Source organism: Denticeps clupeoides, chromosome 10, assembly GCF_900700375.1.
Source record: "Denticeps clupeoides chromosome 10, fDenClu1.1, whole genome shotgun sequence".
In the NCBI taxonomy this organism is placed as follows: domain Eukaryota; kingdom Metazoa; phylum Chordata; class Actinopteri; order Clupeiformes; family Denticipitidae; genus Denticeps; species Denticeps clupeoides.
The window spans coordinates 3,179,814-3,201,376 of record NC_041716.1 but is presented as its reverse complement, the minus strand read 5'-3'; the positions used below and the strand labels follow the sequence as shown (position 1 = coordinate 3,201,376).

Here is a 21,563-nt window from a genome sequence, read left to right as displayed (position 1 = left end):
CCTGGTACGTGTGAGCCATCTACTCTGCTTAATCTCCGTCCTCCAGATGACAGCGGGCAAACACTACCACTGATCTCCATTATTTCCCATCTTAAAACACTATGAATATGATTTAAAGGTCCAACCAGGATAAGAACAAGACGATTAGTAATTAATACAATTGAAATTCACGCAACATTTATGCAGGAGACGAAAAAGGACTCATCACACCGGAAGGCATCCAATAAAAAAAGTATTTATTCATTCAGAGAGGAAATGTGCTGATCCATAGACACATTAAAAAAAACTTTATTTTATTTTTTGGGGGGGTAACTCATCTGACTTGTCAGGACTGAGAAGTAGTCTACAGGTTTCTTGATATTTATCTTTTCTGGACTAGTAGGAAATGCAGACCCTAAAATTTTATTAACGATCAAACAATACATATAATTTGCTTTGTGTTTGACTCTCTACAAAATAGAACTTTGTGATAGTCAGGACTATTCAACTGTTCACATATTTTATTGAATTGCAAATTATTTCCCCTTGTCCACCCACGCAAAGAAATTACACCTGGCCTCGGGATTGGAGGCGTGGCCCTGGGGCCGGGCGCAGACGAAGAACTGTTTCCCCATGTTGGGCCCGGCCTTTTTCACCGTGCGGAGCACACAGGGGTCTCCGTGGGCCTTACACAACGGCGGCTGGGGCGGCCCGTGTAAGACCGCCTTCCAGAAGTCGGGGCACGCCCCCTTCCTGGATTTGCCGGCCCCCTCGAGAGGCGCGGCCTCGTCCCGCTCTTCGTTCGGACCAACCGGATCTTCTGCGCCATGAACACCGTGCTGATTCCCAGCATTCCCGCCAGCCTCCGACGGCCCCTGATCCTGTTTCGGTCCGACCACCGGGTCGGATTTAGCCTTGAAGAAGGCCAGGAGGTTACCCCGAGGCGTCGGCTGAACCTTTTTACCTCTCGGCGCAGAGGACGCCGGTAGCCCATCCCGGCCCCTTTTCCTCCCACCGCCGGCTCCAGACGCGAAAGGATTCAGGTTCTCCCGGATCTCCTCATCCTCCTGAGAGCCAGGGAGGACCCCTTTGGCGCCGTCAACCCGCCGGTCCGGCACCTTCACGAGGAAGCGCGAGAGCTTCTGCTGCTTGCCAGCGAACTCGGGCATGTGGCGGGTGCAGAGTGACGGGCACCGGGAGCCGGGGAGGAGCTCGCAGTCCAGGCGCCCCCACACGGGGCAGTGGTCCGAGCCCTCCACCTCGGGCATGATATCCGCGCCCAGGAAATGGGTCTCTGCGAGGACGCGGCTGGCGAAAATGTAGTCAATCCGCGTGCCGTAGTTGGTCTGCCGCGCCCCCGTGAGGGTGCTCCAGCACGTGAAGGCCTGGGTTCGAGTCGGGTGGAACAAGCGGAAGGCGTCCACAAACTTCCCACCCGCACTGGATTTCTGAGGGGGCCCTGTCTCACCGTCACTTCCGTCATTGTGATCGTCTTCTGCACCAAACAAGAACTCATTCAGCCATTTCCTGCCAGGGTTGTCTTCAAAGTTGTCCTTCATAAAGGGAATATAAAAAGTGTCAAATTCATTCACATCTGAATGAAAAGTAAAAGATGTTCTGTTACGTGTTTTAAAGAGGCAATTTGTAAAGATTATGATCGTTTCAAACTTCACCAATAGGGGGCAGTATTTCACCAGAAAGCAGGTCACTTGCACTGTTGGTCCAAATGGACCATTCCATTTGTTAATGACTGGAGGGGGTAAATAGCAACAGTTATGCATTTGACCTCACACCACTGCTTTTATTTCATTTATTCTTCTCATGAATAAGTTTGCAAGTGTTTTTCCCCACTATAGTTCTCAAATATCAAACAGTTGAATGCTATTTTTTTATGTGAAGATTAAAGAATTTTGGATGATATGAGGAAACCTCATAGGCAGCATTGTGGTGGTCATGCAGCATGCTGCTTTATCATCAAAAATTGCCTGTTTACACGTGAGAAACTCACAATGTCATCTGGGTCACAGTGGTCTATTGGTCTGTGGGAAGTGTTGATGTCCCCCAAGACGATCACATGGCTGGAAAGCGGCAAAAGGCACAATTAGCTTATGGTCTGGACTTATGGTCTGGACAGGCCACTATTACAGCACAAATGTTCCCACCTCCCGGACTCCAGTAGAGCTTCAGCTCGTCGCTGCAGCAACTGGTAGAATTTCAGCTTGAAGAGCTTGCGCTCTGGCTTCTCGGGGTCGGCCCGGGGACAGTACACGTTGAGGACCGATAGTCGTTCTGGTCCATCAAGCCCACTGAATCGACAATCAGAATTAAAGTGAATTCATTAATAATACAGAGCAAGGAAGCGAGCTGTTATACTGGCTCTGTAGAGCACAACATAAATCCACAGCCAGACGACCACAGTCGGATTAATATGAAAATGTCAACATTACGGAGCGTAAAAGCTCGATGCTTACTTTATGCGATGCTGCGTGATTACGGCCCTTCCCTCGTTGTCCAGTAGCTGCAGCTCCTCGGAGGAAATGTCCTTCTGGTCGCCATAGCAGCCCACAACGTCCCCGTGGTTGGTCAACAGGCCGGTCAGCCCCTCCTCCGCAGCCACCGGCGTGGCGCTCTCTCTGCAGAAGGTCGCAACTCCTGTATGAAGGTGACAACAGTGGAGTCTGGCCCGGTATATGCAAGAACTAACCGACAGATACATTCGTGCATGCGAACATATGTAGTCTGTTTATTACAGGACTGTCTTATTATAGAGTTTTACACTTGGATGGCAGACTGCCTGGGAATACCAGGCGCTTTAAGCTTTTTGGGGGCAGTGGTGGCCTAGAGGTTAAGGAAGTGGCACTCGAAGATTGCCGGTTCGAATCCCAATCTGCCCACACACTGCTCCCTGGGCGCCTGTCATGGCTGCCCACTGCTGACCAAGGGTGATGGGTTAAATGCAGAGGACAAAGTTGGGAGAGCTTATTGCCACTTTATCCTTTTAAACCAGTGTCATTTGTGTTTTACACTCCCTTTCAAGACTATGTAAGAGTACGTGTGGAGAAGAAGTTCTGCACAATGCCGAATGTTCTATAAATCTAAACGGTATATACTCTGGACACACTGACCTGAGTAGCCACTGCGGCCCCGGCTGAAGCTGAAGTAAGAACTGTACCCTTCTACAATGGCGGTCCTTTCGTCCAGCAGGTCCCCTGTCAAGAAGCGCTAAATCAATGGTAGTAGCCTAGTGGGTAACACACTCGCCTATGAACCAGAAGTCCCGGGTTGGAATCCCACTTGCTACCATCGTGTCCCTGTGCAAGACACTTAACCCTGAGTGTCTCCAGGGGGGGACTGTCCCTGTAACTACTGATTGTAAGTCGCTCTGGATAAGGCGTCTGATAAAAAATGCTGTAAAAAAATGTCGCGAGTATTATTATTATTATTAACCCTCCCAGGCGCCACGAATGGGGGCTTCTTACGCGTAACTTTCGTCTCTTGCAGACAAACGACGTCGGCGTCGAGCGCATCCAGCGTCTTCCTGATGCCGTCTTTAAAGCCGCGGATGCCGTTCACGTTCCAAGTCACAATCTTCATGTTTTGCCGCGACGGAAGGCCGGCGACGCGCCAGCAGCGCGACTTGGGCCGGGGTTTCGCGTCACAGCGCGCATGCGCGCCGCGGGCAGCGGGATTCGTGGATCTACACGAGGCGTGGACCGACGCGCCGTCGGCTAAACGAGGGCCGCGTCCATGTTCTTGAGATCTGCGCTGCGCTTACGCGTTCTGACATCGGGGTATTGGCGCCACATTTTTTTTTTCGGGGGGGGGGCGTTCGCTTTCCCCGACGCCTTTCCTTCGCGCAAACATACACTCAAGCGCTGTATTAAAGCAATTGCCTACGTTGGCTGCGATCCCAGTTTTTGCCTGGATTGATGCAGTATACAAAGTCAATTCAAGTGTATGCGTGTTAATTAAATAAACAAACAGCAAAACGACCATGCTGTACGTTTACATTTACAGTATTCACCAAACGCTCTTATCCAGAGCGACTTACAAGCAGTAGTTACAGGGACAGTCCCCCCCCTGGAGACACTCAGGGTTAAGTGTCTTGCTCAGGGACACGATGGTAGTAAGTGGGGTTTGAACCTGGGTCTTCTGGTTCATAAGCGAGTGTGTTACCCACTAGGCTACTACCACACTATTCTGTGTTTTATAAGTCTAGATTCAATTCTGCATTTTTGCATTCTGTTTAGATTTCCATTCATTATTTTATACAGTATGAAACGAGAATTTAATCGTAAAAGGACAACAAATAAAGACGTAATCCTCTCTTACCAACGAGAATGTTCAGAAGGGCGTGGCTCCTGTCTTTCCGACCACGCCCCAGGGTCGTTAGGGGCGGGGCCTCAGCTGTTCGCTCCCGGGCCGCGTTTCGGCGCGCAAGGACTTTCAAACGGCGGCGGCGGCGGCGGCGGCTCTGCGCCCGGCACTCGTCTGGCCTTTCTCCCCCCCCCCTACAGCCGGCTGCCGGGTGGTGCGTTGAAACGGGACGTCCCGGGCGTTTTACCGACCCACCCGCCAAGCGCCTGGCCGCCAAATTCCTGTCAGGAAGCAGCATGTTTTAATCGACGAGGAGGTGAGGCTGAGTGCGCAGGCGGAACCGCTTGCTTCCTGCGGGCCGGACGGGCGGCTCGGTGTGCCCCGTCGCCGGAACTTTATAGCCCCGCCGGGCAGCGTCGTTATCGCGGTTCTATCGCGACAACCCGGGCCCCGAGCCCGGACCGTTCGGCGTTAGCCGGGGTGGAAGTTCGTTAGCCGCCGACGCCGCTGCACGCTAACTCGGTCCGGGGCTTCACCTCGTAATTCGACAGCTTTTTAAATCCCGATTCTGGCCAGAGAGCCACGAACTAGCCGCCTCCTGACGCCGGTACCGGTTTGGTTATGATGATTAGCATGTCCTGTTCCTCGCCACGTTGGCTAGTTCAACTTTTTATTTCACTAGTCCTCCTGTCATTTTGGGTAAATAATTAAAATTCTACAAGTTTACGTGACTAATTGAATAACGGCGTGTCGCTTCGATAACTAGTCACTAACCAGTTGGTGCTTTCTACGGCACGTCGAGTAATGATGGTTGACGAGACACTGACGTTAATTTACGATGACGGCATTTACCCCAGACGCCCTACAACCAGCAGTGACGGGGACAGTCCCCCCTCTGGAGACGCTCGGGGACACGATGGTAGTAAGTGGGGTTCGAACCCGGGTCTTCTGGTCCACAACTAGTTGCGCTGTTCTTCTCTTCATTTGTCAGCCGTAAACGTGAAATATAACTAAAATAGCGAGTGTTTAACTACGCCATTTTAAAATAGCGTAGTTAAATATTCAGTTTACTAATATTTACATTTAACCGTCTGGGCGCTGTTTTTGACCTGGCCCAAAGTGCAGCTATAAATGGATTAAACCGGGTCAGCGGTGGCCTAGCGGTTAAGGAAGCGGCCCGGCAATCAGAAGGTTGCCGGTGTCGCCAAGGTGCCACTGAGCAAAGCACCGTCCCCACACACTGCCCCCCGGGCGTCTGTCATGGCCGCCCACTGCTCGCCAAGGGCGATGGGTTAAATGCAGAGGACACGTTTCACTGTGTGCGCTGTGCTGCCGTGTATCACGAGTGACAGTCACCTCACTTTCGGGGACGACCTGCGTGGTAGTCGTCTTGCTGCCGGAACGTGGTCTTTTTTAATGATTGTTTTATAAGATGAGTTGTGCGTATTGCGTGCACAAATAGTGACGAAGGTCATATTTTGGTCTCGATAATTTATTTATGTAAATCTTGTGGACGCCTCAACTTACACTGGTGCCGTGCGTGGGGCGTGGTCACCGGCTGGAAAGTAGAGGTGAAGACGCCCACGTAAGATTTTGTTGGAAATTTTGTCGTGTGAACTATAAAATGCTCCGCGCTCGGAAGTGACCTCTGTCGTTCGGAGCCTGAAAAGCGGCGCAGCGGTGATGTAACAGGCCGTCCCAGCAAGGCCGCGGCAGCTGAAAGACGATCGGCGCTAATCCTCACCACGGTGTGCTCAGAACGTGAGCGTCCTCCCCAGAGGCGGTGGCGGGGAAAAGTGAACCGCCAGAACGCCGTCTAAAGCCCGTAATCGTATGTGGCATTAGTCGGGTTTCGTCCGCGTACTGTAAATTTGTGTTGCGGTGTTGGATGTCGAAAGTGAAGTGATTTTTTGCCATCGTGATGCACAGCAGCGCAGCACACGGTGCACGCGGTGAAACGTGTCCTCTGCATTTAACCCATCACCCATGGCGAGCAGTGTGCGGGGACGGTGCTTCGCTCAGCAGGGGTCGGTGATATTCAGTATATACCGTGCAGAACAAGTCGATGTTCGTGTTGATATGTTAGAGATGTGATTTGTGACTTCTGAGCAGGTCTGTGAATGGGGATTTAAGAGGATTAGGAACACACACGGCCTCACGCGTTCAGGCTGATGGATCATTCAGCCGCCTTTAAAAACCCTGTAATTGCAACAGCACGTCTCCTCGACGCACGACTCGGCCTCTCCGTCCTCGCAGGAGGCGTGAGAGCGGATGGAGGAGGAGGAGGAGGAGGAGGAGGGCAGGATGCCGGAGGCTGAGGAGGATGAAGGCGAGGGCGAAGGCGGCCGCGGCCTCCGGGCCGAGGTGGAGAGGCTGACGCTGGAGCTCCAGGAGGCCACGGAGGAGAAGCTGCAGGCGGCCCGCTACGGCCTGGCCGTCCTGGAGGAGAGCGCGGCGCTGAAGAGCCGCAACGGCCAGCTGGAGGAGGAGCAGGAGGGACTCCGGCAGGAGCTGCAGCAGCTCAGAGAGGTACGCGCCTCGTGTCGACTTCCTTATAAGGTAACGGCTGCGTCTCCGTCTATTCACCCAAGGGCCAAAAAATGTGACACCGGTGTGAAAAACAGTGACAACGTAGTTTATTGGACTGTAAATGTATGGGGGGGGGCTTTGTGCTTGGCTTTTGTCCTTTTTTGTCATCGTTGTCATTTTGTGCAAATTTAATATTGTACATCGTACTGGTTTCAACGTGCTCCTGTGGTTTCTTTTTTTTTTTATTTGGTAAATTCTCTGACGCCCTTATCCAGAGCGACTTACAATCAGTAGTTACAGGGACAGTCCCCCCCCTGGAGACACTCAGGGTTGATGGTAGTAAGTGGGATTTGAACCTGGATCCTCTGGTTCACAGGCGAGTGTGTTACCCGCTAGGCTGCTTTGTATCTGATGGTAACATATTGCAAATAAAACGATTTATTACTACTTGCATCTTGTCCTCGGCATCAGAGTTGAAACGAAGACAAGACCAGTCGGAGTGGCAAAAAAAAAAACCCTGACTCCAGGTGCCTAAAGTAATCCGGCGTATTACGATGGCGTTGTTGTGCGCGCCGCGTGTGTTTCGTAAAATACTTTATTCTTGGACGGCCGATTTCCAGCCGCAGAAATAATGATCATGATCATATGGCGGCGCAAAGACCTTCCGGCATTCCTCAAATCTGCCCTGGTATGTAAGGCTCGTGGGGCTCACGGACATGCACGCCAGCGACCCTACGACGTTCTGGTCCAGTCGCTGCATTATTTCCTTCGTAATAATTAGTCTTCAGCGTAAAGCCACCTTCGGAAATAATCTGTACTTTACTTGAGCAATGTTCCCTTTCGTGCCCGCTATATGTCCTGAAAGAACGTCTGCTGAGATGGAATAGAACATCCTGTAAGGGATTTTAAAGACTTTTAAAGACACATGAAAGTAAAAGCGAAGCGGTGAGTAATGTTGTAATCGGATTCTGTTCGCATATCCCTGAAATGTACACACATCAAGCTGCACAAACGCTGAAACATTTAACAAGTCATTTATGCCTTAAACTTGTATTTGTGTACAACCTTGATGGCATTTGATATTAAATTAGAATAGCGAGGTAATAACATTTCTTTTCTTTTAAGTCGATTGAAATCCAGTATCTCAAATTATTAAAATGTTTCCAACAGTATAAAAATAATTCATAACATCTTCACTTGTACGGCGGACTGAAGGTTAAAAAAAATAAATAATAAATTCTGGGTCTAAATCAGAATTGTCTAATCTCAGGTTTTATGGGGAGAAAGTGTCCCAAATTTGCAAACTTTCTTCCTCTAGTTCCACTGACATTAGAGATTATGTTGAAGCTAAAATGGATGGATTCAATCCATGCATTCGTGTATGCCAAAATCATTACTAGTTCGTTGTGGCATTTCGGCCACGTCTGATCCAGCGTTTCCGGTTTTTGAGAGTAGGAGAGACCTGAAGAGTGGGTTTCGTGGGGGTTCACAGTCTGATTTCCGCTCTTTACGTGTAGAACGAGGATACTTGGTTCCTTCAGTTGCACGTTTTGTGCCTTGCCCCAGTGCTACTAGTCCTGCAGGACACTTGACCGGTGCCCAGCGACACCGGTTTAGGGCTGTGGGAACCCAGAGAGGCTCATTAACATTTGTTCATGTTGAAGAGTCCGTTTTGTCGTCTCTTTATGCGCAGGACCTGCCAGAATGTGATGTCAACACAAAGGGGGGGTGGGTGATGTACGCACAGGAGGACCCCAATGCTGCTCAGTCACCCAGAATCCTTTTCTCTTTGAGTGTCAGAGTTTATAATGTTTGGGTGAGAGAGGTGCTTGTGGTGTTGCCAGGTTTTGGTGTTTGTAAGTATTTTGTAGTACAGTGAGAATTTGCCCTTTCCTTCCAGTTGGTTCCCGTGACTTCATTACATAATTGAGGGAAGTCTATATCTGAGTCAAGTTGGGGTTTTAAAATGGGTGTTTATAGAAATGTTGCCCTGCATTCCTACCCTTATTGAGACAAATAGGATCATTGTCAAAAAAAGCCCACATTCTTGACCTGTGAGTAGATCCGATTTAGGGTGGTAGTAGCCTAGCGGGTTATTCACTTGCCTATGAACCAGAAGACCACAAAGTCCCATGTTTAAACCCCACTTACTACCATTGTCGCCCTGTTAACCCTGAGTGTCTCCAGGGGGGACTGTCCCTGTAACTACTGATTGTAAATCGCTCTGGATAAGGGTGTAAGTAGTTCATGCAATAAGTGTGTGTGTGTGTGTAGGCCTTAGCAGACTCGGTGAGCAGTCATAAACGCGCAGCGGCGGATGGAGAGAGCCGCGAGGAGAGTCTGCTGGAGGAGACGGCCAGTAAGGAGGCTGCCATGGTGACGCGAATGGAGGAGCTGCAGACAGAGTTGAGACAGACGCGCGTCTCCTGGACCAACGCCGTGGCAGAGAACGAGAGGCTGGGAGGGCTCTCAGCTCAGCTCAAAAAGGTATTCCTGGGTAGTACGTCAGCCCTGTGTTGCCAGATTGCCTCAGATCACTTTTTTTTAAATTATTTTTTTATCTTATTATTTATCTTCTACACCTGAATGGCGTAGCTAAATGCCCTCAGGATCACTGAATACAACATAGAATAAAAAGGAAGTCACACCTCACACTCTGCCTGTACTGTACTCTGTAAATAGAGTTCTTGGTTTTAAAGGACTCTGTATATCATGTCCATGCGCAGTCACACAGACGCTATTTCACAAGAGTACTCTGCGTTTACCATAGAGACGCCATAGAGCTGTAAATTAAGAATGACCAGTAACCAACATGTAGCGTTTTAGCAAACATGTCTCACAGAAGGTGTGTGTGTGTGTGTGTGTGTGTGTGCGCGCGCATCAGGAGTGCGAGTGTCTGGAGGCGGAGAAGGGCCACCTGCGGGACGAGGTGAAGGAGTACAAGATGCGTGAGCTGCAGCAGCTGCAGGACAACAGTGAGCTGGAGGAGGAGAACATCTCCCTGCAGAAACAGGTGTCCCTTCTCAAGGAGAACCAGGTCAGGACCATCATCCTCATGTTCTAGTTCACTTCTCGCATGAAACTACTATACATTTAGTAACGCCCTTTCTAGGAATGTAAACTGGCATTGGCTGGTACCAATATTTCTACCACTTACTACCATTGTGTCCCTGCGCATGACTGCTAACCCTGAGTGTCTCCAGGGGGACTGTCCCTGTAACTGTTGATTAATGTAATTTACATGCAGTGAAATGCTTTAGCGACTGTACAGACCAGAGTATTGCAAATATTGCAAGTATACAGTGAACCAATATGCAAATATTGCAAACATAGCCAAATATATAAATATTTTTTTATTTCTTTAACATGCACATATTTTGTGTTTTATCAGGCAGGGTGAAGGTGTGCAAATGAGTGAGGTCAAAGTATAAAGTAAAAAAAAAAAAAAAAAGTTTATGCAAGGACTCTGGGGGGGGATTGAGTCCAGAAGTGATTGAAAAGTTAGATCAGATAGAAAAGTGAAGGTAATAAATGTCCTTCCTTTAATTTGGCCGCTGCGTCTGTGCGATTCTGCCGATCTCACTGAATAATGCTCGTCTTTGTGGGCTGAATTTGAGCTGCGGTCTTGTGACCGTCCCCCCACCGCTGCCCCTCTCAGCTCTAAATGCCCTCAGAGGCGCAGCCACACAATAGCTGCCCTGAATGGACAGCTGGACACAGGCGCCCGAACTGATTTCTCCAGATGCCGTCCTGTTGAGAACGGCGTGTGCGTAATGGAGCAGTAGATGGACCTGTTGTCCTGTAGCAAGTAGAAGACATCATCAGGCTGTGAATTTTTTGCCTTTGTTAAGCATTTGATGTTGGTGAAAAAGTGAAAGTGAAGTGATTGTCATTGTGAAACACTGCAGCACAGCACACGGTGACATGGTGAAACGTGTCCTCTGCTTTTAACCATCACCCTTGGTGAGCAGTGGGCAGCCATGACAGGCACCCGGGGAGCAGTGTGTGGGGACGGTGCTTTGCTCAGTGGCACCTTGGTTCGGGATTCGAACCGGCAACCTTCTGATTACGGGGCCACTTCCTTACCCGCTAGGGTAAGGCTCATTCATGCTTATTATAGAAACAATAACCGAGGTTGTGAGAAGACCAGTTTTTTATGGATTCCATAACTTCTGCTAGTATATAGAGACTCAGCGAGTTGTAATGCGCAACCAATAGGAACAGAGCATCGAAGCGGCACTCAAGCCCAGATGGAGGAGGGGTTGATTTGATTGTAGCGGTTTATTGCAACTCTCATCGTACCGCAAGAATGCACGTGTGTCCTGACCATGAGCGTTCCTTGTTGTTGCCAGTGTAGAAATAACACATGATATCTATAGACCTACTGTTCTGTTGAACTGAAATAACGAGTTATAGTTCTAAAACGCATTATGTGGTGCGGTTTGTGCTCCATAATGGAATTAACCATGAGCCTGTGACGCGGAGCTTAATAGTGTCGATTTACATTTACAGCATTTACCAGACGGCCTTATCCAGAGCGACTTACAATCAGTAGTTACAGGGACAGTCCCCCCCTGGAGACACTCAGGGTTAAGTGTCTTGCTCAGGGACACGATGGTCGTAAGTGGGATTTGAACCTGGGTCTTCTGGTCCATAGGCGAGTGTGTTACCCACTAGGCAACCTGAAGCTAAGGTCTGCAGCAGATGTTCTCCCTGTGGTTCTGTACAGGTGGAGTTCGAGGCCCTGAAACTAGAACTGACCCATAAAGAGGAGGAACAGGAGCTTCTCCGGGCACAGTTGGAGGAGGCGGGCCGCCTGAGGGAAATTGCGGAGCGGCAGCTGGACGAGGCGCTGGAGGCTCTGAAAGAGGAGCGCGAGCAGAAGAACAGCCTGAGGAGGGAGCTCTCAGCCATGGCTCTCAACCCTTTCGACTCGGTCAGTCACCTAGAGCTCCACCTGGATCAGGCGGACGACAGCCAGGATGGAGGGGACCGTCTGTGCGAGGACCAGGACAGTGGCTACAACAATGGTCCCAGCCCTGGGTTTCCACCTCCATCCAAGGTTTCCACCGGCAGCGGCAACGCCGTGCAGCGTTGCTCCACGCCGAGAAACAGCAACGTCTTCCTCCGCCCGCCTGCTCCGGGCCTGGTGTCTGACCTGCTGAGCGAACTGCATCTCTCAGACAGCCAGAAACTGAAACAGCAGCTGCTTCAGGTAGACCTCACACACACACACACACACCCACTGATGCCTACTACGTCTCTGCTTTATTAGTAACATGATGCTTTTTTCAGGCTGAAGCCGTAGACCTGCAGCTGCCACTTCCTGTTAGGCCCCCCCACATCCTGTACCAGGAAGTTGCCCTCTAGAGTGATGTTCTGTCACAAAAATGCCGTCTTGCGGGTTTGCGTTACATCTATTGCCGCAATGCTTTCAGACCAAGGGGAAACTATATTGATACATTGCCCGTATTTATTATAATATCACAATCCTGTTGAGTTCTACAACACCTAGAACACTGCACGGCAGTTGTCTACGAATCATAAACGTTCAAGCTCACGCAAGTCATCTAATAGGTGTGAGTTTTAAAGGTCCCATGACACATCTTTTTTATTTATTTATATATATATATATATATATTAGAGGTGGGCATAGATTAATTTTCTTAATCTAGATTAATCTCACTGTAGACTTGGAATTAATCTAGAGTAAGCAAAATTATTCTATATTAATCTAGATTAAAATGGCTCATTTGAATTCTGCCGAAGGCATTCAGAATATGTGTGCTACCCAAATAATGACTAAGTGTTTGAGAACGGGTTTCTCAAGCCAGGTGGCGCATTAGACCAGGGGCTCATCTCCTGTTCCCAAAATGCATCACAAACTGCATGAGAAAGCTACTATGATAATTGGTGATGAAAATAAATTATGTCCAATAAGATGTACTTGTGTTTACCAACTGTTTATTTAGATAAATAGCAGCATCCATGTTACCACGTCACGTTTGATGTGGTAATTTCACAGTTCGAAGACTCGTTCTCGCCCCCTACAGTGCAATTCGGCTAGGTATACATCCGCGCTAAAATATCAAGGTGAAAGTCATCATAGTGTAGCGGTTCTTCTACTGCGTTGTGTAACTTTTTGATTTCGTTTCTTGAACCACAAATGATGAGCTGACACCCAAGAGATTTTCTGTGCAACGTTGCTTCAGAACATCGCATCACACATCGCGTCTTTCTGCACCTCTCTCTACAATATAGAACATAAAAAAATATTCACAAAATAACACACATGCAAAATATTCCTAATATGTACATACATTAAAATGAAAGAAATAACGTTTTGCACACAAACCCCACGCACCTCTTACAACTCACGCCATGTGTCCAAGAGACCCGAACCAGGTCTCAAAAACAAAATAAGTCTTTAGGAAATAAGAAACTAAAAGACACAAGAAAGAAGAAATATACTTATAAATGTAGTGTAACCACTTAACTCCGGCACAATAGCTTGCGTAGTATAGACCCAGCTCCCAACCCAACTTTGTGAATAGATTAACGGCGATATTTTTTTATATCGGTCTTTCTGGTCCCTTAATAATGTATCTGAAGTACTGTATCTTGGTGCAGAATTACAGCCACCAGTCACGCAACAGGCTATGGAAACTCGTATTAATGTTAAATAACCCCACAAAGCGATATTTTTATGGGACTGTTAATTGTGATCCCGGTACCGGAATGCAAATTTTCATTGTTTCACTGACATGATGATCGCATCTTAGGAATTCTTTATTAAAAAATGTGGAATTTTCTTGTTTGTTTGTGTCTTCACGCCCTTTTCAGGCCGAGTGTGAAAAGGCGGGGCTTACCAGCACCGTCCAGGACCTCCAGAAGCAGCTGACCCTGACCAGGGAAGCCCTCACCGAGCAGCAGGCCAAGGCGGAGCAGCTGCTACAGAGACTGCAGGCCGCGGAGGCCAGCCAGCCAATCACAGCGCAGCGCCAGGTCGGCGACCGCGTGGAAAACGGCTTCAGGGTGGTCCACGCCGACGGCGAATATTATGAGGTGGACACCTCGAGTTCCGAGGTGCTGCAGTGCCGCATGCGCGCCGCCAACGAGGAGCTGGCGCGGCTGAGGCTGGAGGTGAGAGGGGCGGGCGCCCGCTCGGCCGCCCTGGAGGAGCGCTGTCGGCAGGAGAAGGAGCGCTGGCGCGCCGAGGCCCAGGAGCTGGCCGAGAAGATCCGCCAGTGCATCAGCGCCAGCCGGCAGGACCAGGAGCGCATCGGCCAGCTGGAGCGGGAGATCGGCGCCACGCGCCGCGTCGCCACCGACTCCGAGGGCAACCTCAGCGTCGCCCAGGAGGAGCTGCTGGCGTTTTCCGAGGAGCTGGCCAACCTCTACCACCACGTCTGCGTCTGCAGCAACCTGACGCCCAGCCGCGTCATGCTGGACTTCTACCGCGCCGGGCGGCCGCACGTCCAGCACGTCCAGCACGGGCCGCTCCGCCGCCGCCGTTCCGGAGACCTCGTCGGCAGGGCCGGCCCGAGCGGCGAGGTGGACGGTGCGGGGAGCGGGGGAGGCAGCGGGGAGTCCTCGCCCGGCGGCGGGAGCTGCCCCGGCTCCCCCACCCTGGACTTCAGAGACCCCACCAACGTCAAGAACCTGGTGGCCGTCATCCGCTGCCAGATGAAGCAGCTGCAGGTGCTGTAGTCACGTTACACCAATATCTGCGCTTTCCTAGTTTGAATCTATTGGTTTGTTTGTTTGTTTGTCGTGTCCAGGTGGCAGTAGACTTGTGCAGGAAGAAGGGCACCCTGCCCTCCGCGCCAGGCACCGCGAACGCTGAGGCGGACCGAGACGCGGCGGCGCTGCTGGAGGAGGTGCTGAAGCTCAGGTCTTTGCTGAGCACCAAGAGGGAGCAGATAGCCACGCTCAGGACCGTCCTGAAGGCCAACAAACAGGTCTGTGTCTCCTGTGTTGCTGCGCTAGTCAAAAGTGAAGTGTTGGTCACAGCAGCACAGCACGCGGTGAAATTTGTAATCTGTATTTGACCCATCACCCTTGGTGAGCAGTGGGCAGCCATGACAGGCGCCCGGGGAGCAGTGTGTGGGGACGGTGCTTTGCTCAGTGGCACCTTGGCGGATCGGGATTCGAACCGGCAACCTTCTGATTACGGGGCCGCTTCCTTAACCGCTAGGCCACCACTGCCACCATAAATCAAACACTGCCCTGTCTGAGGATCGAACTCACAACCTTCAGATTATGAGACTGACTCGTTACCTACTGCACCAACAAGGCCCAGTCTATGATTTACATTTATTTGTGTTGTTGTTTTTTATTTAAACGTATTTCCTCCCCACACTACTGTAATTGTTGCATAATGAAATAATGTAGTGCACTGCCATCACTGTAGTAGAAATTGTAAGTTAGTATGTACAATTCATTATAATATTAGTGTAAATACTAACTTAGGGGACCGGATAATTAGGAGAGATGTTTATTTATGCAAAATAAATGCTTAATTTATATTCCTGTGGGCAGTGGAGGCCTAGAGGGTGGTAGTGGCCTAGTGGGTAACACACTCGCCTATGGACCAGAAGACCCAGGTTCAAATCCCACTTACTACCATCGTGTCCCTGAGCAAGACACTTAACCCTGAGTGTCTCCAGGGGGGGACTGTCCCTGTAACTACTGATTGTAAGTCGCTCTGGATAAGGGTGTCTGGTAAATGCTGTAAATGTTAATGCAGAGGGTAAGGAAACAGACCCGTAATCTGAAGGTTGCTGGTTCAAATCCCGAAGACTAATTTTTTAAAGAACATTTTGTATATTTGTATAATCTAGATTTTTTTTTTTTTTTTTTTTTTCTGTCTATTGGTTTGTGTCCAAGTGGGGGAATAATACAGACAAGGTATATTATTGCTCAGGTCCAAATCTTGCCCTTTGAGAGATAACAGTTTATCCATTTTAACTCGCTTAGGAGGTCAATAAGCTTTTTTTATTGAACAATAAACCTCTGCCTATAAGATGTGGCTTTTTTTCAGTAGTAGCGCGTAACCCATGAAAGAACTTCTCTCCCCTGCCGACTGCCCCTTAAACTGGTGCCATGTCCGGTCAGCCTGAAAACCTGCCGCCGGCCCGAGGCGCACGGGTGACCCGTTTCTGCCAGAGCGGAGGCTGGCGACTCGTCACACGCGGCCTCCGAAAGCGCCAGCCTGGGTTCGCTGTGGGCCACATCCTCTAAATTAACGCCGCTTTTACAGGGCCACGGGGTTTCTTGCAAACGGCTCCGTTCCCTCTTATAAACTACACTCTTTATTGTTGGGGGTTACGATACCCAGTTACTAGTCGGACGTTTGTAACGTCACTTGTTTTAAATAGTAAAATTTTGTCATATGACCCCAGCTAGTACTGATGGCATCGTTATTGTGTATCAGCAAAAGATCAATCACAATTTCTGCTGTTTTGATCCCACTTGCTCTTTAAAAGTATAGTAACCCTGTATATTTATAAGTCCTGAACATCCCTCCCTGCTTCTGCGACCCTGCTTTCCCGGCAGACGGCAGAGTTGGCGCTGACCAACTTGAAAACTAAATACGAGGCCGAGAAGAGCATGGTGTCTGAGACCATGGTGAAGCTCCGCAACGAACTGAAGGCCCTGAAGGAGGACGCCGCCACCTTCTCTTCTCTTCGCGTCATGTTCGCCAGCAGGTACTGTTCAGCGCCCAGAAACTCAGCAGCGCGTAAATCTTCAGAAGATGTGGTCCATAATTCATATCAATTATCATGACTGCCATACAATAAATCAGTTTTTCACCATATTTAATAGATGAGAACAAAATATTTTCTAGTTAGTCTGAACCAATTTTGGTTAATAGATTTAGATTGTGTGACCCAGAATAATACAGGGTCAATTGGTTTAAAAATACTCTGCCTTAAAAATTAAGGTCTTAAATATCATGAAAAATGACTAGTTACTTCAGAGTTGCTGCTCAGCGGCTGCCAGTCCCTGTCCTCGCACCGTCGTAATCAGCAGACGCCCTTCCTCCAACGAAAATGGGCAACAGAAAAGGGGGTAATTCCGCCCTCGGCAATGGCCCATGTCGCCCATATGAAAAAAAACCACCACTGGAAATAACTTGCAAATAGTACAATATGAAAATAAAATATTTCCCCTAGTGGTTTGCAGAAGTACAGGTAAAATGTTAACATTGTCAAAGACTAGAAAAATACCAAAAAGAATGTGGAAGGAAAATTAATATCAAATAATAATATTTACTACTTAAGCTAAAATACAATTAATATTGTATTTTTAGTAGAGCACCTGGCCCTCAGAATGTCCAGGGCCTTGGACCATGATGAAGGCTTTTAAATGTGATGAAAGTGGCCTTTAAAAGCCTGGACTGTCTCCTGAAATTCTGCCAAATGAGCTCAGCACCGGCGCGTTGGGATAATCAGATTTCCCAGCAATCCCGCCTCACGTGCAGATCAGCCCCGCGCCCGCGGTCGCCGCGACCCTCAGAGCCGCCGGCTTTCGCCTGTTCGCGTTCCCTCCAGTTATGTAACACGTGAAGATCGTGCGCGGCCTCTCGGGCGGGGTCCAGTCCGGCTCTGCCTGTCATTCAGGGCCACGTTAGTAATCGTCCTCGCTTGAGCAGCTTGCACAAGTAGGTCGCTCCAGGCTCTAATTCATGTTATTTTGATGCTGTCCAGACATCAGAGGTTATCCCAGTCTTCCGCCACCCTAAACGCACGCAGAATATGACCAGAGAAGCGTAACTATATCCGGTAACGGGAGGAGGGAGACGAAGGAGCCCTTGGGAACAGACTTTTGCTGCTCTTTGTGAAAGCGCTCGCAGAGCTGGGATCTGTCGCGACCGCAGTATGTTCCAGAAGACCCTGCGTCATGACGTCCACCCACCCGGTCAGACCAGTTACTGATACAGGTTCCCGATCCAATTTCCTGAATTGGGTTAAAAAAAAATAAAAACAGTAATCTTATTAAAAAATGAAAATTGTTACAATTTAATTTAAATATTAATTTCTATGTGCTCTATAAGTTTCACATGATTGTTTGATATTTTATGAAAATCAGAAAGCAATTATATTTTTAAATTATTAAAATGATAACATTCTCACTACAAAAATTCTACATTTACATGTTTTTTTTTTTGTTTTTTTTTGTTTTTTAACCAAAAAAAAACTTTTTTCACAATGTGCAGACTTTTTTTTTATTTTTACAGCATTTATCAGACGCCCTTATCCAGAGCGACTTACAGTCAGTAGTTACAGGGACAGTCCCCCCCTGGAGACACTCAGGGTTAAGTGTCTTGCTCAGGGACACAATGGTAGTAAGTGGGATTTGAACCTAGGTCTTCTGGTTCATATGCGAGTGTGTTACACACTAGGCTACTACCACCATTGTGAAATGTGAAACTTTTTTAATATGCACAAGTATCATAGTCATACAAAAATGAAGATTTGGAAATATTTCATGAATAATAATCATTGATTCTGTTAGAATCATATTGAATTACTGTAATATTCTTTGGCAGAAAGTGCAAAAGAAAAGGCGACGTGAAAACACCGAAATGTGTGTGTAGCACCACCATGTGGACGTTTTCGGCCTTTTCTCGGTATAACCCTCCCTCCGTTTTTCAGGTGTGACCAGTACGTCACCCAGCTGGACGAGATGCAGCGGCAGCTCGCGGCCGCCGAGGACGAGAAGAAGACCCTGAACTCCCTCCTGCGCATGGCCATCCAGCAGAAGCTGGCGCTCACGCAGCGCCTGGAGGACCTGGAGGCGCCCGTCTCCCCCCACGGCAACGGCGGCAGCCCCCGCCGGGCCCGCGCCAAGCAGCTGGGCACCAAGTCGGGCCGCGCCCCGCGGAGCCCTCTGAGGAGCAGTCCGCGGTCCAGCCCGGTGCTGATGGCCCCCGGCAGCCCTCAGGGCGTGGCCAGCCACCTGCGCGCCCTGTCCCGCAGCCTGCACGGCAGCCCCGTAAGAAGCTCCGCCTCCGCTTCCTCGTCCCCTCAGAGCCCCGCCTCCGCCCCTCTGTCCCGAGACGCCACGTTCATCCGCAGCCGCGGCTCGTCGTCGTCCTCGAGTGGCTTGGGCCCGTTTGAGATCCGACCAGCCGCGCCCGCCGGGAAGAACGAGAAGGAGCGGAGAACACGCCCCCCGTCCCGCGGGGACACTTTTATTAAAACGTCCCTGCCGGGGACCAAATTCACGGCCTCTCCACGTTCTTTAGCGAACGCGGCCATCTGCAGCGACGGTTCCGCCAGCGATCAACCGGCACAGATGAACAACTCGAGACCTCAGTCTCGAGGTAACGGGGCGCACGCGCCTCTCAAAAAGCAGCCCAACGTTTCTAAATCCAGGCGCTCCGCCCACGCCACGCCTCCGCCAGTCCAACCGTGCCTTAGGGCGGGCCCTCCCAGCCAGTCCGGTAACGAGCACAAACCCACGGGTTCCGCCGGGACCGCGCCCCGCTCCCGCGGGTGCTCTCAGGAAGCGGCGAGCCTTCCCAGACCCGCCTACTCACTTCGCCGCTGAGGTCCGTCACGTTCTGCTTTCCGACGGTCCGTTACTCCCAATCGTGCGTATATGGTGCTGTGATGGGCGTGGACGACCCAGTCGTTCTACCCCCGGTGCTGCATGTTTCACTGCACGTTTCAAAGCACAACTGCGCCGCTTCTCGCCGCGATGTACGTTCGTTCTCTCAAATAGGGCTGCTCGATGTGGCACATGGACGTGTAGCATAACCGTATACCAGATAAAACAATATTTGGCCACGGAAAAATAATCCAGTGAAATACCAGGTATTTGTACGATGCGAGTGGTTTATATCAAATTTTAGGATCTTCTCTGAAACCCCGCTATGCCCGTTTATATTCAGTCTCTCCAGGATTCCGAGATTTTATTGGGTTTTATTGGGTCTCTGTATTTTCCAGACCTTTAAAGTCTAGTTTTAAGGGTTACTAGTTGTTTGTAATGATATTTAAGGCCTTGGTTTTTTTTTTTGAGGATTTGGGGAAACCCTGCGGTGCGCTCTCGTGTAATCAAAATGTCTCCCGTTTGCCAAATACTCTCAAATAATTCCCACAGTATTGTGGTGTTAATGCGGCATTGATTTATGTGCCTTGTCTCTTATTTCATCCTGGAAACGTGGGAAACGGTTCTAATCAAAGAGTAACAGGCCAGCGACGACTTCTACTGTAGCCGGCCTCTCGGCCAATCAGAACTGACTGTGATCGGTTTTCAGCGCGTGCCGTTGGTTTGACCGGTTCTTCTCTCCCCTGCAGCGGTGAGGCCTCCGGCTGACGTCGCGTGGCGTTCACCTCATCTCATCTCAGCCTCATCAGACCCTCCTCCATCTGACCCGAGCCGAGACATCCTGTTCACCACCGCTCGCCCGACCCCCCGATTTATTTCTGCTCCTGTCCTTCCTTTATGTTCATGTTCTGTCTCCTCCGTTGTGTGCTTAACGCCAGGATTTGTTTTCTCCCCACCATATCTTGCCTCGAATCATACCATTTTATTACATTATTGCATGTTGTCTTGAGACCAAATGTGACCCTTTAAACAAAGGACCTTCCCATACAGTATTACGAACCTTCTTTTAGGCTTTATATACAAGCAAAGAAATTGACCCATCCGCTGTGATCATCTCACATCATGGTCTGACCACAGATAACCTCATTTCACTTTTTCATCGTCTGATCTGTGATTTAATTATGTCACAGTGCGCTGAAGGCCTTTTAAATTATTATTTTTTTTAATCTGGGACCAGTCATTCCCAGAGACTTGATTCTAGCACGAGTCCTCAGGTCGTGGCGACGCCGAGCTCAGGACCTCCAGCTATGCAGATCGCTCTCGACAGCCGAGGCACAACCGAAAACGCCCGGCCTGCAGACCCCCCTCGGCTGCAGACCCACGCGGCTCGTCCCGAGCAGGGGCCGCGTGAGCTGGGCGCCCGGCCCTCACTGCCAGCTCAACTGGGCATCAGATGTAGTTTATGATTAGTGCCTTAACGTCCCCACCCCGTTTCACTCGCGTCCTGGGGTCCGCCTGCTTGCGCGTGAAGACTAATTTGTGGGCGCGTTCGTGAGAACGACTTCACCTTGTGTGTAATGAGTGTGTAACCGTGGTGTAAATATTCCTCAAGAAAGGACTACTAGCAGCTAAATCTGCGTCTCGTCTTGGTTCTGGGATCTTGCTGCTTGTTTTTAACAGTTAGCGAGTTGTTTATAATAATTTTTTTTTAATTCATATTTCGGTTTGTGTGTGTGTTTTATTTAAAAGTGAAAACTGAGATCATGCTCTTGTAAAACGTTTTAGCCCTCTGGCCACTTGTCATGGAACTCGTCATTCATGTTTTGTCTGTATGGAGAGAAAAAAAAAAAGTTTAAAATAAAAATTTATTATTTACTGATGTTTGTGTGCAGCAGTCATATTTAGTACCTTAGTGTGTGTGTGTAATTTAATTTAAAAAAATGTTTTTATTTAATTATGTATGACAGATTTAATCGGCCTGAGTGACCATTCTTATCAAATGTACATTTACGTTCGGCGTGGTTTTAAACCCAGGCTCCGTTAATAAGTGCAGACGTTAAAAAATGCCGTGTTGGTCATGGCTGCCCACTGCTCACTCAGGGTGATGGTTAAAAGCAGAGGACACATTTCATTGTGTCACCGTGTGCTGTGCTGCTGCGTATCACATGTGACAATCACTT

At 49.3% G+C, this 21,563-nt stretch overlaps 2 protein-coding genes across 2 annotated transcripts; one reads left to right on the top strand and one right to left on the bottom strand.

Moving 5' to 3' along the window:
- Positions 1-219: 219 nt before the first annotated feature.
- Positions 220-3,973, bottom strand: apex2 (APEX nuclease (apurinic/apyrimidinic endonuclease) 2). Its single transcript, XM_028994936.1, has 6 exons — positions 3,459-3,973; positions 3,105-3,188; positions 2,451-2,631; positions 2,142-2,285; positions 1,988-2,057; positions 220-1,532 (listed from the first exon to the last, which is right to left on the bottom strand). The coding sequence occupies exons 1-6, from the start codon at positions 3,571-3,573 to the stop codon at positions 516-518; spliced, it is 1,611 nt and encodes a 536-aa protein (XP_028850769.1). The 5' UTR covers positions 3,574-3,973; the 3' UTR covers positions 220-515.
- A 387-nt stretch (positions 3,974-4,360) lies between these two features.
- Positions 4,361-21,262, top strand: LOC114798877 (protein bicaudal D homolog 2). Its single transcript, XM_028994934.1, has 10 exons — positions 4,361-4,612; positions 6,511-6,825; positions 9,100-9,312; positions 9,710-9,862; positions 11,555-12,040; positions 13,669-14,526; positions 14,607-14,786; positions 16,384-16,535; positions 18,486-18,825; positions 20,133-21,262. Exons 2-10 carry the CDS (start codon positions 6,568-6,570, stop codon positions 20,136-20,138), a joined length of 2,646 nt encoding a protein of 881 aa, XP_028850767.1. The 5' UTR covers positions 4,361-4,612; positions 6,511-6,567; the 3' UTR covers positions 20,139-21,262.
- The last annotated feature ends 301 nt before the right edge of the window (positions 21,263-21,563 follow it).